The sequence below is a fragment of the Syngnathoides biaculeatus genome, chromosome 10 (genome assembly GCF_019802595.1).
Source record: "Syngnathoides biaculeatus isolate LvHL_M chromosome 10, ASM1980259v1, whole genome shotgun sequence".
Classification (NCBI taxonomy): Eukaryota; Metazoa; Chordata; class Actinopteri; order Syngnathiformes; family Syngnathidae; genus Syngnathoides; species Syngnathoides biaculeatus.
Window position 1 is genome coordinate 23,827,730 of NC_084649.1, and position 18,422 is coordinate 23,846,151.

The 18,422-nt window shown below is 40.7% G+C and overlaps 1 protein-coding gene across 1 annotated transcript; it reads right to left on the bottom strand.

Moving 5' to 3' along the window:
* Positions 1 to 2,769: 2,769 nt before the first annotated feature.
* Positions 2,770 to 12,076, bottom strand: LOC133507379 (immunoglobulin-like and fibronectin type III domain-containing protein 1). Its single transcript, XM_061832335.1, has 23 exons — positions 12,031 to 12,076; positions 11,287 to 11,307; positions 10,739 to 10,861; positions 10,507 to 10,646; positions 10,137 to 10,236; positions 9,915 to 9,993; positions 9,645 to 9,837; positions 9,415 to 9,528; positions 9,027 to 9,195; positions 8,590 to 8,862; positions 8,339 to 8,512; positions 7,044 to 7,088; positions 6,838 to 6,953; positions 6,426 to 6,567; positions 6,055 to 6,348; positions 5,147 to 5,449; positions 4,827 to 5,006; positions 4,599 to 4,727; positions 4,439 to 4,518; positions 4,151 to 4,343; positions 3,442 to 3,738; positions 2,947 to 3,273; positions 2,770 to 2,853 (listed from the first exon to the last, which is right to left on the bottom strand). The coding sequence occupies exons 1-23, from the start codon at positions 12,074 to 12,076 to the stop codon at positions 2,849 to 2,851; spliced, it is 3,543 nt and encodes a 1,180-aa protein (XP_061688319.1). The 3' UTR covers positions 2,770 to 2,848.
* Between the last annotated feature and the right edge of the window lie 6,346 nt (positions 12,077 to 18,422).

Consider the following 18,422-nt stretch of genomic DNA (forward strand, 5'->3'; position numbering starts at 1 on the left):
GCTCTTTTATTCTCTTCATCATCCCAGAGCATTTTGTCTTAAAGTAATGATTAAAAAATGCTTTGTTGATTCTTTAAAATGGATCTAGCTCCCGTGGTTTCCTGTTCATCAGTTGAATATTCAACAGCATTCATTTTCAAATATTCCCAAATATAATTGACGAGTAATGAAAATTCAACGACTTACTTTTAACCCTTGGTTGTTCTCGTGGAGCCGTCCGTAGCCGCTGCCGTTGCCTTTTGTCTTTACTGTAACATCGAGGGCGATGGGGACCCTTTTTGTTGGGCAATAAAAGACTGAAAGCCCTACGGTGTTGAAAAGTACTTGGTAAAAAGCCATACAACAGCAGTAGTAAAGGGCGGTGGCGGTTCCTTTTTCACGTCCTAAAAAAGTGATAGCTTCAAAGTTGGATTGGAAACATCATCGCAACTTAATCTGCTATTAGGCACCTCTGACAAACAATATACATAGTTACTGATGACAAAATGAAATGTCTGACGACAACAGTTTGACAGTTTGGAAAACAGATTGATATTTGGCAGGATGCCACTCATGCATCTGACGTATTTCTGTGACATCCATGCTGAGGAGCTAAATTCGCTCTCGACTGCAATTTCCCACAAAGCTTTGATCCTAAATGTTCCTACTGGCAGTTTTACAGTATCCTTGTAATGTGATCTTTCTACTACGAATTTTAATGGTATATCAACATTAACATGAGCCGTTTAGTCACACTCAAAACTGGCGGTGAAAAATCTCACAGCATCCACTTTCTGGCCAGCAGGTCAACATGGCATTAAATAAAGATGACAACTCATGCAGTGTGTGTTGAGCATGAGAGGGGGTCATATTGTCTGGGATCAAGCTCATTCAGAATGTGTAAATGGTCACCGGGATATCAAAAGATAATCCACGGCTCAAATACAAGACTTAACTCCATCAGTGTCTCTGTATGAACAGTATAAAACAACATTTAATAAAGTGTGCGCACCCTTTAGAGGTTACGTGATAGAATTTATAAAAAAAACTATTTAGGGTCCATAACCAAAGGGGGTCTAGCGTTCATTTTACTGCTGAGTTAAATATGGAAAGCAATGAAAAATGGCCAGACAGTTCTTAAGCCTTAATGATGGCCTGTAATCTTCAAGGTGTCATGTGCCCGTGTTATCCACGTATAAAAAAAAATAAAAAACTGTTGAAACCATCTGCTCGATTTTGTCAATGTATTTTCCGCACTATAAGGCGCACTTAAAAGCCTTTAATTTTCTCAAAAGCCGACAGTGCGCCTTATAATCCGGTGCATTTTATATATGGATCAAAATTGAGCTTTTAGTGGAGCTCCATCTAATGGATGCATATCGGAACACCAGCCTCTACTGTAGCGTCTATTCTATGCCCCTTATCATGCGGTGCGCCTTATATATGGAAAAAAAAGTTTTAAAATAGGCCATTCATTGAAGGTGCGCCTTATAATGCAGTGCGCCTTATAGTGCGGCAAATACGGTACCTCGGAAAATTTGAATGTCCCTTGAATTGTACAATTTTGAAAATATTCCTGGAAAAAAAAAAAAATCACAAGTGTCACAAAACTTGGAGGAGGTTGAATCAACATACCGTGAGACCTGTACAGAATTTGGTGGACTTCAACATATCTCTCAAGACCTCTGTATACCAGTCTGTCTGTAGACCTCTACATAGCTGCATAGACTTTCTTCTAAGTAGACCACCACATACCCTGCCAGATTTCAACAGATCTTGTGACACTTCCATATAGCTGACATGCATTGAACATCTAAAGGGGTAACACAATTTACGTGTTCTTCTGGCTGGCTTTTTTTTTTTTTTTTTTTTCCATCCCTTTGAAAGGGTGCCCAATTTGAAGTCATGCGCCACCCACGTTATACTGCATAGGCAAAACAAAAAAGCCTAAAAAACCCTTTCATTTAAGCATTCCCCATCTATGTAAAAGTCCTGCTCCCTTCTGATATGAGTTCAGTTGTGGAGGAGTAGGAGATTTTCAAAATACAAGCCCTGGAATTAGCCCAAAATGGTTGCTTTAAACCAAAATGCGTGACTTCCTGTTCCATCTCATGCATGGATCCTTCAGACTCTTTTGTACATCCCGTTATATTCATCTAAAATTTCCGTCGTCTGGTGAAAAATGTTTTTTTCCCAACTCTCCTGGGGGCTCGATTGAGTCTTTTTTTTTTTTTTTTTTTTTTTTTTTAATAGATATTGTCTTCGGGACCATAGTAGACCTAGATTTTCCCCATTACTCACATGCTTGCAAAAAAAAAAAAAAAAAAAAAAAATGGTCGATTTTCGGGCATGTTGAGGCTCCCCAAAAGGCAATTCAATTATCAAAATAAATTACAAATGGCTTTTCACATGGCTTGTTTCTTTGCCCATATAGATGGACTGGAAATTCAACTTTATTAGTAGGAAAGCTGTACATGCATCTCTGTTCCGGTACAATATGGATACGACAAAAATAATTAAGTACAATAAGTGGGAATTGAGTTTTGTTCTACCATTCACGCAGTCAAGAATACAAAACTTTTTACTAAAAAGAATTGCCTTTACAATTAATAAATGTACTTCCGTGATTTTGTTTTGGGGAAATCCGTTCCACTGGATTATTTAACATAGAAAATTCAAATTAAAAACAAACACAAAATTACAATTTTATGATTTATTTCAGTCACAACATTGTAAACATTTGCAAGACATTTGTAGCATTTCCCCAAAAAATAAGTTAACATATAAATTATTTAAGATTTGTTTTTCTTTTACATAAAAGTTTTTCTCTGAAATAATGCAACTTCCCGGATAAGGCCGTCATGATGATTTATTCTGTGGAGAGAGCAAAAGAGATGATTTAGTTTAAAAAAAAAAAAAAAAAAAAAAAAGTAAAACCTATTATTACATTTTTCAGATGCAACAAACCTCTAACAATGAGTTTAGTGGAACATTCCGCCTTGCCAAATGAGTTCACGGCAACGACTTTGTATTCTCCGCCGTCCTTTGGCCGCACTCTGAGAATATACATGCAGCATACGCCAAAGGAGTTGGTGATGTAGTAGTTGCTGTCCGAGTTGATGCACTGGTCGTTTAGGAACCAGGACACTGTGGGTGTTGGGAACCCTCGCACGGCACACGTCATGTAGACTTGGTAACCTTTAGGTGGTGCATGGACCTTCAGAGGGACCAAGATGGACGGGGGCCTCTCAAAGCTGATTTGCGTCGAGTTGATTCCATTGTACGTGATTGGAACTTGAGAGAGAATCAAATGGGAAATTAACAATACGTAGGTAACAAATGACAATGGACATTTGACATGATTTTTGGAATATGATGATTGGTTGTGCCTTTCAAATCTAATTCCCGGATTTGAAGTTATAGTGGGAACATTCTTAGGATTGGCAGTTAATAATGGCCAACCTCTGTTGCTATTCGCTCCCCATGTCGGTGACTGCGACGGATCCGACAGTCCCATGTCATTCTTGGCGAAGACCCGGAAGTGGTATTCCAGCCCAGGAAGGATGTTGTTGACTGTATGCGTATTCGTGAACAGGCGATCTGCAACAGTTTTCCACACCCTAGTGTTGGAGTCACGTTGAGCTATCGTGTAGTAAAGTCTGTCATCAAGCTCCTGGTCTGGCGATGGAACCCACGTTACCACCACTTTTCCATGGACGGTTTGCTCGAGTTCCACCGGCCCTGGGCTCTTTGGTTCATCTGGTTGTAAAAACGAGCAAACAATTGACATCATACTCTTTCTTACATTATTTCTGTGAGCGTGACTTCAAATACATGAGCAAATGTTAAATTGGTTGTCTCAATTAACCCGTCCTTCATTTATCTTAGTTTCATGGAGCCAAATCCAGATTTGGGTCAGTAACTTGTGCAAGTGAAATGGCCAGAATTTAATTTTCCATGCGGTCCAAGCTTGAATTGAACCAGGGACTTTCTTGGTGTCGGGCATCAGTTCTAGTCATTCTAACATGCCAGTCCATATCATGTAAATATTACTGCTCACGATCTAGAAAATCCTTGGATTTAGGAAACAGGTCGAGATTATAATCGGAAATTGATTCAGAGAAATGTCCAATGTCACTTGTTGCTCTTAAACAAGAAAGATTCTTTTTACCTGTAACTCTAACCTCAATGTCAAAGCAAGCCTGCCCCACTGAATTTTTGGCTATGACCGTGTAGATGGCGGAGTCTGAGCGCTTAGATGAGGGAATAACAAGTTGCGACATTCCCTCAGAATTGATGATATTTATCCATGGCGGTAACGGTTCATCGTCCTTGAGCCATGTGATCTCCGGTGGAGGTTCAGCCTGGATACATTAAATATCATTATCAGATGTTTTTCACACTATAATAAATCCAGACATCTTTGATAATCAAATACTGACTGCTTGTGGGGTCATACCTCATAGAGGATTTTTACTCGCGCTGAATTTCCTGCTCTGACAACAATGAAGTCCTCTGGGTCTTTGAAGTAAGGCCTCACTGGAGGAGAAGACAAAAACATCATCACTGCCCCAAGTTAAATTGTATTATATTTACCGGAGGAGAGATAAACAACTTACTGTTGGGATTCTTTGCACACACCATTGCAGAAGCGGGGCTCGGATCCCCGGCTCCAGACTCATTAATTGCAAGAACCCTGAACTCGTACTCTGCTCCCTCGGTGATTTCTTTAACTGCATAGTTCACATCTGCATTGAGGATGAAAACAATGTGGATAACAAAACAGTCAGTTATTCAATCTGCCATATGTGTGTGTGTGTGTGTGTGTGTGTGTGTCTGTGACCAACCTTTAATTGGTTCATTCACAGCGTTCAAGGAAATCCACTGATTTGTGTCCTTTTTCCGTTTCTCCAGTTGATAACCGATGACGGGCACTCCTCTGTCATCCTCAGGTGGGGTCCACGTCAAAGTGATACAGGTCTTTGAGGTGGCGACAACTTGAGGGGCACCGGGTGGCCCGGAAAGTACTGAAGAAAAAAGTTAATGTTCGTACTCCCGTTAGAGAGAATAATAGGATGGCATCAACACAGTGACTGCAGGATATTTGCCAAAATATTTAGCGAGCCCAAGGGAAATGCTTAATGAGACTTCTTTCACGGATGCTCACTCATCATGCCAGCCATAATTCTATCAGCTGTCTCCAGGGAGTCGCCAAGGCCTTCTGAGTTTTCTGCATAGATGCGATAGCTGTACTTCTTCCCGTGGGTCACATATCTGTCCCTCAAGGTAGTCTTGTCACCAGAGACATGCCCAAGTTTGGTCCACAGATTGTGGCCCTCCTGCTGGCGCTCAATGATGTAGTTGGTGATGGGGCTGCCGCCGTCATCTTTGGGAGGTTTCCATTTGATCTCAATAAGAGTTGAGGTGGTCTCAACTGTTTCCACCGGACCCTCTGGGGGACCTGGGCGATCTGTGACAAAAGCATCATTTTTACATTTTCAGTGTCATTTTCACTTAAACAAATCCTGAATTTCATTTTTTTTTCCATTCCTCATTAGTTGAGCACACAGTTGACAATTTTTACAAGTGTTCATTTTGTGTTACAATTCACTCTCCAGCGTGAGTTAATGGCCTTGTGACGGAAAGTCCAAGGTGTGAAGAAGTAATGCGATTGAATGAAGATTTAAGAAACAGCAAGAATACTCACACACTGTGCATTTGAGTCTTTACTGTTCCCTTTTTATATGTCAGTAGCACGCTTTTAAACTGTTGCAGATTGTGAAAATGGTGGTACCGTTAACTGTGTTCGTTCATCATGGTCAAAAACTTCAAAGAGAGAGACCCAACCGCACAGTTGGATGTTAGTTGGCTATTCACACAAGTTGCAGCGACAGGAAATGGGTTCGGATATTGAAGAATTCAGTGCGACTAAATATCTCACACACCAGAAATCCAGCAATCAATCGTTCGGTTCTCTCATTAAAAACTAAAGCGCATTGCTCGGTATGTGGCTTGAAACGGGTTTAATTTGCACAGTGTTTGCCCAGGTTTAGTTTGGGTGATGACTTGTCTTACCGAGCACAAAAAGCTGAGAGGTTGCCTCGGCGGCCCCGAACGGGGTTTTAAGCTGGATTTTAATTTCCCCCGCGTCCCCCCGTAGGCAGTCTCTGAAGAGCAGGCGGCTGTGATTGGGCTCCCTCACAATCTTTACTCCTCCTCCGTCTTTCACCTCTGTGCCGTTCTTCGACCAGTTAACAATCATAGCCTCCTGGGGAGCAAAGGGCATCTTGAAAGTGGCGTTCTGACCCACTCGCACTGTCAACGGCTTGCAGAACTTGTGAAGGTCATCCTGGTCAAATTCCGGTGCGTCTACAACACACAAAGTGTAATTAAGTAGCGTACAATGCACAGGAATGAGCACGCTTGATGTTTCAAGTCAATTATACCTCCGACGGTGACCTTTCCTTGCGTACTCTGATCCCCTGATACAAAGCGGTAGATGCCCGAGTTGTCATCTTGGCAGTTTTTAAAAGTCAGCACGTGAGATGTGGAATCTTTGCTTATGCTGATCCCAGCACCGGCGCTTAGCTAGAAGATCGTAAGCGGAAGGAATATCAATTTGTGCTACGCTGCTATTAAAGATATGAGTGGGAAGACAACAACAGAACGTAGTTATTCCGTTGCCCAAATATGTCTTGATCTTTTTTTTTTTAGTTTCACTGGTTGCTGTTGTGTATTTCCTTTCATCCTGACTCAAACTGTAGCTCATTTTCACCGATAAGAGTTTTGGACGCAGTCGTACTTCTGTCTTCATTCTTTCATCGCACTCCTTCTAAAAGAAGTAGAAGCATAATTTACCGGCTGTCCGTCTTTAAACCAGGCGCCGTCGCAGTCCATGTTCATCGTGACTTTTAGTTCGGCTGGTTTTCCACGTAGACAGTACATATCAGAGAGTCCACAGATGATCGCAGGCTCTAAGAACCACAGAACAATATTTTTTTTTTGTTCCGATTTGACGATAGGAAATACCATAAATCCTGGTAGAACACTTATTTTTGCCTTACCTTTAGTTACAGCTGGAGGTTCAGGCTCAGGCTTCATTTCTGGAACTGTGTGGACAAAGAACACCAACAACAAAATACATCATCACTTCATTCATCATGAAAGTGTGTTTTTTTTTTTTGTCTGGTGTCCAAACACAAACAGTTCTAGCATACTTATTTTGTCAAATCTGTCCATTTTTAGCCCATTTAAAAAGGGATTTTGTAAATTTCATTTTATTTTTTTGTATATTTAATTTTCTTACCACTGCCTCCTGCCGTCACAACTGCTTTATCAAAGGGCACATCAGCCGATTTCTCATTTCCTGTTAAACATTCATGTTAGTCGTTGCTGTGTCAACAATTTATCAAAGCAGGCATACTGAAAATTGATAAACAGCAAAAAAAAAAAAAAAAAAAGAGCAACTGTAGCACAAACTAAGTACTATATATCTATTACTAAAAAATGTTCAGATTACACCACATATGGACTGCAAATGGATGACCCATTTGTGTTTCTCACTGCTGTTCACATCTTGGCAACTGATCTAGCCAAGGACTCGTCTGATGGCTTATCATTGCCTGTTCGACGTTAATAGCTGCTGTTTCAACAATTTATCAACGCAGGCATTCAGACAAATGATGAACAGCATCAGACAGTTCAAATGAAACGAGATAAAAACAATTATGGTTTCTTCCCGCTGCTGAACACCTGCTTTGCAGCTGGTCTAGCTGGGGGCCATCTCTGCTGATTTATCACCTTCTGTTAAGTGTGAACGTGAGTAAATAGTGTCTCAATAACGTAGCATTGCGAGCATCATGTAGATGGATGAACAGCAGTAGAAAGTAAGTACAAACACAACAAACAGAAGAATGCAGCAAATGTGCATTGGACGTAAACCAAGCAGTTGTAAACGTTTTCACTGTGGGTTGTAATTACAGTATAAAGTTGCACTGTTTTATTCCTGGATTCTTTTTTGAAAGCTTTTGTTAATTTATGTTGTATGCTGGTAATTTAATTATATACTCATGTACATTTGGATTTAGGTAGGAATGTAATTTCCCAGTTTATGGACTGGGTAGCGCAACTACACTATGTACACTTGTCATGTGATGGGCAGTTAGTTATAGATTATGCAGCATTATAATGCATGAATGTAGGGGCATACACATGCCCCCAGTTAGTCATTATAAGCTGTCTAGATATTGATTTTTCTTCAGAATAGGGGGAAAAATAGCCTGTTCCAAATCCAAAGGTGGAATAACAAATGTATTGTAGGACTTTCAGTGTTTTACTTCAGTGCCTTGGGCAGCCTTACTTGGTTTGGGGGGTTCGGGTGGGGGTACAGCTTCGATTTGTTTTTTCAATTCCTCTTTCTGTTTTTCCAACTTTTCGTGTTGCTCTTGAGCCACCTTCTCCAGGTTGATACCAGATCCTCCTGCCTTTGTTGTCTTCCTTACCGACTTCTTGCCCTGATCTGTGTCTTTGTCGGCTAGAGAGAAAATGGACCGCTGAAGTTTGTGCTGCGGAGAATTGAATCATAATTTCAATGTGAAGTTGGGACTATACCTTCAACAACAAGCCAGGCATTGCATGATTTTATTCCTGCACAGGCAGAATAAATGCCTTTGTCGATGACCATACAATCTTTGACCACCAGCCTGTGAATGAGCTTGTCCTCAGAAACCTCAATATCGTATTTGTCTCCTTGATCCAAGGGCAGATTCTTGCCAAACCATGAAATCTTGGCAAGAGGAACCGAAAGGACACACTCAAATACGGCGTCTTCTCTCTCTATTGCCTTCACTTCCTGAATTTTCACCAAGAAATCAACCATGGGAACTGAAATGCGATGAAGTAAAATATCAAGTATCAGCAAAGACCAACTGCTGTATAGGATCATATTGCCCGTATGTGCCAAAAAGAGAGCGAGAAAAACACTCATATGTACGTTTCTTTCGGCCTGTGAACATTTCAAATCATGACTAAGTGCTTTTTTCACTTACTTTTAAAATCTGTGGAAAATATATTCACATTTTCCACATCCAGCTGGTAGAATCCACCGTCTTCTGGCCTGAGATCCCTCATGCTGAAAATATACTTTCTCCCCACTTTCCTCAGACTGTGTTTCATTGTGTCTCCCAACTCTTTTGTGTAGGGAATCATTTCACCATCCTGTGGAGGGAAATCACAGTTCAGTGGCAAAACACTTCAAGAAAACGTATTAAAGCGTACATTTGAAACGGGGTCAACAATATAATCCACATTTCAGGAAAGAATATCCAGATAAAAACAATAATCAGGTTGAACTTTCAGATAACACTGAGTGAGTCAGGTTACTCCACGACTTTCCGTAGGATTGTCAATAATTTTGTAGGCTTGTTTTCGCCTGACCTTATACAGGTATATTGAGTGGCTCTGCTCAATAAGGTCCATGTCGATCTCGAATGAGGCAGTACCGTCTGAATTCACCCGAATGTGTCTCAGGTTGGATAGGTTCCTGACAAACTGCATCAAAAACAGAAATTAAATGGTCATGAAATCAATTAATATTGAAAAATGTTGACATGAAGTGTGTGCTGTCATCTAAACATGTAGTTAAAAACAAAAAAAATCTATGTAACCTCAGCTTGTTCCTCCTCCCGTTCCTTTTTCATTTCATTGAGTTTCTTCAGCATCCAGCGAAAATCAGTCACTCCGTACTCTGCACAGATTCTCTCGTAGTCTTTCTTGTCAGCACTCAGCAACAACTCCCAAAATTTAGGATCCAACTCCCCATCCTTCTTCTCTGTTTGCTCTGATTTTGGAAGCACTTTACTAAAGAGACGAAACCGGCGTGGTTTATTGAGATAGCTTTTTGAAGGAAACCCGTGACTATCAAAACGACGACTAACCTTTTTCGCAGTACTTTCTTAAAACTGCTAATGGGTTCTTTTACGTTTTGCTGGGGTTGTTTGTTCTTTTTGTAGCCAACTAGAAAGCACAAAAATACTTAATTTTATTGACATAGTTGAGGAAGTTTAAATATCGTCATTTTTTCAAGAGAATAAAGCAAAGAATAAGAAAGCACTTAACGCTTCAGGTGCACGTTAACCCCGACAATAGAATAGACTTACCTTCAATTACATTCAGTACAACTGTAACCATGGCTTGTCCAAATTCATTGGTTGCAAAACATTTGTACGTGTCTGCCTGAGCCGCTGTGACATTTGGCATCTGAAACATTAAGATTATAGTATTTGGTGAGCGACCCGGCGTTTTACAGCACAATCGCTGCCTCAGAATGAGAAGCACATTTGTCGTTAACACGACAAGCCAAATTAATTCATCATATTCTTTTACGCTGACCTATAATTTTTGTCGTCCTTTTGTTTGAATTCTACTGCAGTGAGTTAATAAGCGGATTTATGACACGTACTTCCTGAAAACATCGTCATCAGGGAATAATATAATGATTCGGGCGTGTTAGCTCTTTGTTGCACTTGCCTCAAAAGTATGCTCATTGGTGTTAGCGTCATATTTGCTCTGATATTTTGAAGTGTCAGACACGTCTCCATTATTTCTGCTCCATGCCACATCGGGTTTAGGCTCTCCGGTGACAATAGCTTTAAAGAAAGCAAATTTCCCTGCAGAAAGAAAACATGCCGATGTATGGATGCTGAATGGTATTTTTTTTTTTTTTTTTTTTACATTTAGCAAGGCAGTCGCTAGTGCCTACCTTCTTGGATGGTCAAAGCAATTGGTTTGCGCGTAAAGTCCGGATGGCTCTTTCCCTCTGGCAAAGTCTCTATGAACTGCGTGATCATCACTCCTGGAACACGAGATTTCTTCCGGATACCCACTGAGAAACCATTAAAGAAACATTATGGAGTTGTCCGTGGAAATAATAGATGAAATGCTGTTATAGCTAACCTTTTCACTTTTAATGCCATCGCCACATCACCCTATTTCGAGCACGCTGTGACCCATTCTGATACATGAAGTATTAGAATGTCCAATTAAATAGTACCTGTTGCGTACGCCGGTTGGGACGTTGCCTTTTCCCATTTTTGCGATATATCATATTAGTCCCATTTCTTCGGGAATCCATGCCCTAGTTTCACACCAAGAACAAATATGTAGCAGCACGCCTACATATCTATGTAATATAAAAGGTATTATTTATAGGTTCCTGAGCAGTATGCCATGCCTCTGTGAACATGATTGAAGAAAAAGCAAAAGATGGGTGATAGATAACGAGCTTCTCTGCAGGTCCCCTAAGTCTACCTTCATTCTCTGCAGCGGGTCCTAAAAGACAAGAGGACATAAATAGCACGTCAGGATGATCGCACTGGATTAACTCATTCAGCTGAGGTACAGTAACTAAAACACTTGTGGGTACAGTAATAGAGGACTAAATGCAATCTGTTCATCTTATGTCACAGTTTACTTTTTCCCCCCACCTTGAAACATTGGACTTAATGTTCTGCCTCAAGGTACTGGATATAAATCACGTATAGTCAAGGTCGTTTTTCTAAATGAAGTTGTCCAGTCTGTTACCGTGTCCGTCCATTCAATTTCCGTCCCGCTTATCTTCACTACGGTCGTGCGTGTGCTGGAGCCTGAGCCGTCTGACTCGAGGCGAGAAGCAGGGTACACCCTCAACTCGTCGCCAGCCAATCACAGGGCGCGTAGAGAGAACCATTCGCACTCACTCACATTCAAGCTTAAAGGCAATTTAGAGTTTTCAATTAACCTACCATGCATCTTCTTGGAATGTGGGAGGAAATGACAGAACCTGGGGAAAATCCATCCAGGCATGGGGTAAAACATGCAAACTCCATACAAATGAGGTCTAATTCGGACCTGTGCGTGGTGCCATGTGGCTTAATATTTTATTTGGATCGGAAAAAAAAATAGCCATAAAATGGCACATTTGTTGAGTCTTTGATGTTTTCATTTAACAATACATTCTGGATGTACTTCAGACGGAGCAACAAACAATTTGCTCATTTGTTTTCCTCTGCTTACCTTGGCCATTCCCCGTCCCATCTGTGACTTTGGATCTTCTGAACATCTTGGCTCCTTGTCTGATTTTTGAAATAGAAAAAAAAAAAGAAAATTATAACAGATTTAAGGACTGCATATTTCCTCCTCAGACCCCAAAAAAGTAAGACCAAGGAAAATCAAACCAAATCAACCTCGGCCAAGTTCCAGTCAACTTCACATTCTTTGATTTCACCTACCATCTTCCTGTATGTGGGGGCATTTTTCATGTTTTTAAAAAAATGGAAAATAATGATAAGCTGAACCTTTTATCTGGAGCTACACCAAAACTGCCCTTCTTTTTGTGAAATGGTGATCATTAACAAGCAAATATGAAAGCATAACCAAACTGGCTGGTATTTGGTGAAGATCGTCATGAATTATATGAAATATGCAGAGTATCTTAAAAACTATTTCAGCAAAGTGGTTACCGAGAGGTCACTCTTAAATAACAAACCTCAAATGAACTCCATAGTTTCACCGTAGTGTGGTAACAAAGGATGATTCAAACATCTGGCGTCGTTACATGCAGCTGCTTGCTGCACGCTTCGGTTTGTCACACTCGCCCAAAATAAAATTGTCATTAAAGTGAAACTTTTACGCTGTCTTCGTTATATTAATTTCAGCCACCTTGAGGTATCACTATACAGCTTTCCTCTTTTTTTTTTTTTTTTTTTTTAATGCTGCGTATTACTACGATGATATTAGAGTAGACTTGGTCACTCACCATTTTTTTTTATGATCTGTCGGTGCCATTTTCAGTAAGGTTCTGTATAATAATATTTAATTACCCCTATAATCGCTTAACTTAGAAGTACAAATGTCACTTGATAAAAATAAACTCACAGAGCAGGTTTTTGTTCTGGATTCAGTATACCCTTAGGGGCCACAAGGAATTTATCAGAAATATAATTTAAGTACAAATATCTGAACACAGCAATGTTTATTACCGTCCAAAGATTGAGGAAACTAGGTAAATTCTCAATTCTTTTAAAGTGCCTGCTAACCCTTCTTGATTGATATTATTTTCCATCGATCTGTAGTTTATATCAGTGTTTACATTTACAGTTCGGTCTTCTCCTAATAAGGAGCTTTTAAATTCTCGAGCCCTGAAGGCGCCAAATGTTCAGGTGGGAATTTTATCCATCTCAAGAATTTAATTGCCCTGTCTAGCATTGATGAAACATTTAGCATTAGCATTTGTGTGCTTGCGGGATGCTTCAAAACGGCTGTGTTGTCAAAGAACCCACCAAAACAACTGATTTTAGTTAAATATTCTTGTCATTTCAGTTGTTTCTTTCCCTTTTTGACGACTTTTTGTAATGTTATTTGCAGTACTTTATTTTTTATTCGCTTTACAACTTGAGCATTTATGTACTGAGGATGAAGCAAACTTTGAAACAAACCAAGGTATGGAGTGAACAGTGAGTTTTAGTTTACCATTAAATCCACTTATCAACGGTGAAGTCGCACTATTTTGATGTAAAGGATATCCATCCCCCCCTTTCCCAGATTGTTCCATCTTGGGTGGTTCTTCTTCCTTTCCTTTCAGCTTGTCCCGTTAGGAGTCACCACAGCGTGTCATCTTTGTCCACCCAAGCCTATCTCGTGCATCTTCCTCTCTAACACCCACTGTCCTCATGTCCTCCCTCAAGTGCAAATTATTTCATAACATTAAAATACTTTATCGGCTTGGAAATTTAAATCCACTGCTGCAAGATGCCATACAGTTACACTTTGGTATCTTTTGCCACCTGAGGCTTGTGTTGTAGTTGAAGGTGAGCAGGCACACTGACATGCGCTGACTCACAGTTTGTACTATCTTTACACGCCGCACTATTTTTAGCCTTATGGCATATGACGTTCCATCATTGCAAGATATCTTTCTTTCTTTGGCGCACTAGTCAAATAACACCACCGTTCTCTCATAGACTGTTACATGTCTAACCTATTCGTTTGACCAAAATACTTCAAGCGTCTCTTGAAGTATCACATGATACCCACGAGTGCCTGTAGTCGACATTTGTTGTGGCACAAGAAAACCGATAGTCACATGTCAATAAATGGAGAGCTTTTCACCGCGGCCGCTTCCTAATGGACTTTTAAATGTTGACACAAACAGATGCTTGTAATATAACAGTTGTCGCATGTTTCGTCTCTGTGGAGAAATAGATGCTGTATCTAAATGCCTGCTAAGTAAACAATTTTATAACTTGAAATTGGTTTGAAATGAAATTTGGTCAATATTTTTTTTCAGGAAGACAAGGAAGGCATTTTGTTTGTATGGCACATTTCAGACACGCAACTATTTAGGTGATTTACAAAAAGCATGGAAGCAATGTTACAGAAGCAAAACAAGGACAATTCAAGCCAAGCTGAAAATCAAACAGAGGAGATAACAGGAATGAGTGAAAGATGAAAGGGAGTTTAAATGAAATTTAAAAACAGCAGTAAGTAGAAATATCAATCTCAAATGAAAAGAACTGAGAGTGGAACAAATCTGCAATTTTCTTTGATTTTGGTTCAAACCCGTGCATAAAAAGTCAATGCTGCCACTCCATGGTTAGTTCTAAGTGTGGCGACAGAAACTAGACCTGTCCCAGACCACCTTGGAGGTCTGGATATAAATTTGTCTAGAGTGTAAACCATTTAGTTCTTCATATACCCACTGCAGGACTCTGAAACCATTTCTATAACAGATAGGATGTCAGTGTAAAGATGTCAGAACTGGAGTGATCTGATCCACATTTTTGGTCTTGTTAAGAATTCGAGTACATCTTGGATAACAACAATCTAGGTAGCACTGTTGAAAGTCTTAACCCCATATGATTAAGTACAAATTCCTTTTTCAACCTCAAAGAAGCATCTGGACCAAGTATTTAAAGATGCACTCATCCAATTCAAAAGGGGTTAACGCCACCCAATCGTCGACTCCAAGAAAGCGTCTTAAAAGTGGCTAAAAAGAAGATGCCTTAAAGTCAAGTTTGAAATGCATGTAGCTATGCAGGAAGTCGACATGCAACAGCTGGGAGAGGCTGATTGTTATGACTGAAATCTGTTTTTGCTATTCTATGTGCCAATTACACTGCAGGCCAAATCTAAAATATGGAATGTCATTAGGATGGTATTGCATGATACTAACTAAACCTTCCCCCCACTCAAAAACACGAGGAAAGCACCCAGAGATGTCATCAAGTCATTTTATTGGAATTCTAGTTAATTTGGACCACAAACTGTCATCAGGCCGTAGTTTAGAATTCAAATGACCAATTCCCTCAAATTGTCAAAAATTTGAACGAACCCCCCCCCCCTCTCCCCGAAGTAATGAGATTATTTTTTTCCACTTTTGTTCCTGTATTCTGAAGCAATTGAGGTGAAAATAAATGTTTGTGAAATCAGTTGTGAGAGCTGACTGAATTTTGATATTTGTTTGTCTGAAACATTTATGGAAGTTATTCAGATCTTCATGTTTCAAATGAATGCAACTTTTGGGGCATACTCTATTGCCTTTTTCGCCCATTAAATTGTAGAAATCTGATAAATCTCACGGACTGTACCTTGTAATTTCATACTACTAATTAGTTGCGTAGAACAGGGTTTAGCCAGACACCCAAACTAGCACAATAAAATAAAAAATAAAAAAAAAACTTACACCCATTTAGGTAATCAGCCAAAGGATGAATTGTGTCGAGACCCAAATGATCAAAAACCTCCTCATGACTGATGATGAACTTACCTCAAAACTCCTGTGGTCTTCCCGAGTGCTTCCTGAGTCTGAGTCTTGCCTCTCTCCTCTGCAAGCTATTTAGTCCTTTCGAGGAATGCCCTGCAAGTCACTCTGCCATTAAGCACCCACCTCACTGCCAAGAAAGGCGATCGCTTTTTTGTTTTTGACCTAAATCGTCACCTCTGGCAAAAGGAGGAGTTGGGAAGGTCAACACGGCGGGTGACTGTGACCCCACTCTGCTCCCGGCAGCGATGTTGCTGAACCTGGTTATGTACATTTTTAATGGTAAATGTAGCTTTTGAGTTTGAAATGGATGTGCAATTTTGTCGTTACAAAGTGAAGAAACTGCAGGAGACTGAATACCTTATTCAAACACTAACTCTCATCAAATAAAAAAATCATATGCATACATAAGAAAAATATTCAATGGGAATTTAATAGTCAACTGCTGTGGGCGCACATGACAAAATAACTGCCCTGTGTCGACCCCTTCACTGCCTCATAAATATCCCTTGACAATGGCACCCCCTGCGCATGACATAAGAGCGGCCAGTGGTGTAACAGGTGTTTAGTTGGGTGGCACCAACAGCGTGACACAACAGTGGACACGTGGCCCCATGATATGGTTGGATGGGGGTGGGGGTGGGTGGGGGGGGAAACAACCGAAAGTGTCAGGTCAGAGTGGCGCCAATTTCAGTCCAGTTACTGAATTAAAACTTGATTACTGGGTGTCAACTATACACATTTTTTGGCTACTGGTGGCAGGGCTCGCTCCCTATCCCCTGCGTATAGCGGGGGTCTTCCCTTATTCCCACCAATAGTGCATTTTGTGAATAGTGGAAAGAAGTGAGGTGTCTTTGGACAGTGATAAATCTGATCTGCATCTGTTGTGCCCACGGAGTGTATTTCATTACGCGTTTGAAGTCATTCACGTTGCTGGCGAGCAGCCACGGCCCAGTCATTGCAACCTTAGCAATAACACAGCAATGCCTAGTGTGAGCACGATTGTGTATTTCAAGCCCTCGTGATAAAATCCGACACATGAGACTGTTGTCAGGCATGACGAGCCGTTCTGAGAAGGGATATTCAATACGAGGGGTGGCCAAAGAACGCTCCTCGAATTGTATTGCCCTATACTAAACAATGACGAAACCAGATAACGTTACACATCCCAATGCAGGGCGGTATGTACAGTAAAAATGCTATTTGCTTTTGGTTCTTTATGATTTCATCACAACAATAACTTTAATTTTTATAGTGCTGGGTGGCAAGGTAGCGCAGCTGTAAAGCGTTGACCTCACAGTTCTGAGGACCAGGGTTCAAATCGCGGTGCCACCTGTACGGAGTTTCATGTTCTTCCCACGCCTGCGTGGGTTTTCTCCGGGCACTCGGGTTTCCTCCCACATCCCAAAAACATGGATTCATTGGAGACTCTAAATTTGCTCCTAGGCGACTGTTGTCTTTCTCCACGTTCCCTGCGATTGGCTGGCAACCAGTTCAGGGTGTATGTACCCTGCTTCCTGTCCGATGACAGCTGGGTAGGCTCCAGCACACCTGCGACCCTCATGAGGATAATTGGCTCAGAAAATGGATGGATGGAGGGAATCAAAACTGTTTGTATGGGGTCAAAGCTGAGGCTGCCCAAGAGACAGATTCTGTTATTGTCACGTAGAACAGAGCAATAGCTAGTCAGGAAATGAACAGATGAAGGAAGAAGAGAACCCACTGGCTACAGCACAAAGATTCAATGTCATTTGTTTATTTTCGATATAAAATGTCCTCCATGTGTGAAGCAGGCTACACTCAATTCCAATTGGGCAAAATTTTAGTATTTTCTCCAACTTTTGCTCAATGTTGGCCAAGGCCCGTTCCCTAGATGTTTATAAAAGATTATTCTGAGCGATTATCCTGTTAGCGTGGAGTCTGTTAAGAGTGATTTGTTTCCCATTTGATTCCTCCTCGTTCCTGTTATTATTTTACAGCAGTCGGATACCCTGTGGCACTATCCTCCCTCTCAAAGGTCAATTTTAGTATTATGACAGACATTTTTTGACAGAAAGGTCTTTGGATTGTCCGCGGAGATATCGCCGTGTGTGTGGTGTGCTGTGTTTGCCAGCTGGTGTACACCGCGTGCAATAAGAGCACAAAGGACATAAATACTCGGTTTTAACTCCGCATGTGTAGAGTGACTCCCGTATACGCAGTTTTACTATAGTAGAATAGTCAATAAATTAACATAACATCCTTGCAGGACATTGCTGCCTCTCACAGGTCAGTTCAGGTAATGCGATTGATCAGAGTTAAGATTTGGGGGATGAGATGAGATCATTAAGTGTGCTTATTTGGCCCCAGGACCCATTTTTCCCAACGTCTTCCAGCTATTAGCACTGATTTATTGGCATTCCAGGATGTAGTCAGTTATCGGAGAGCTTCCGTTGTGTTTGAGAGCCCTCCTTTTGAACTCTGTACTATTTGACAAACTTTCAATTCCATCTGCAGGGCCTCGGGGGTGATGTTGGCTTGTCTGACTTCAAACAAAAGAGAGAGGATATTGGGTAGCATAGAATGGAATGAAAAGTCAGTTAATAAAAAAATTTCCCCCTCCTTGAATTCTGATTTTTTTTTTTTTTTTTTTTTTTTTTTTGGTGGG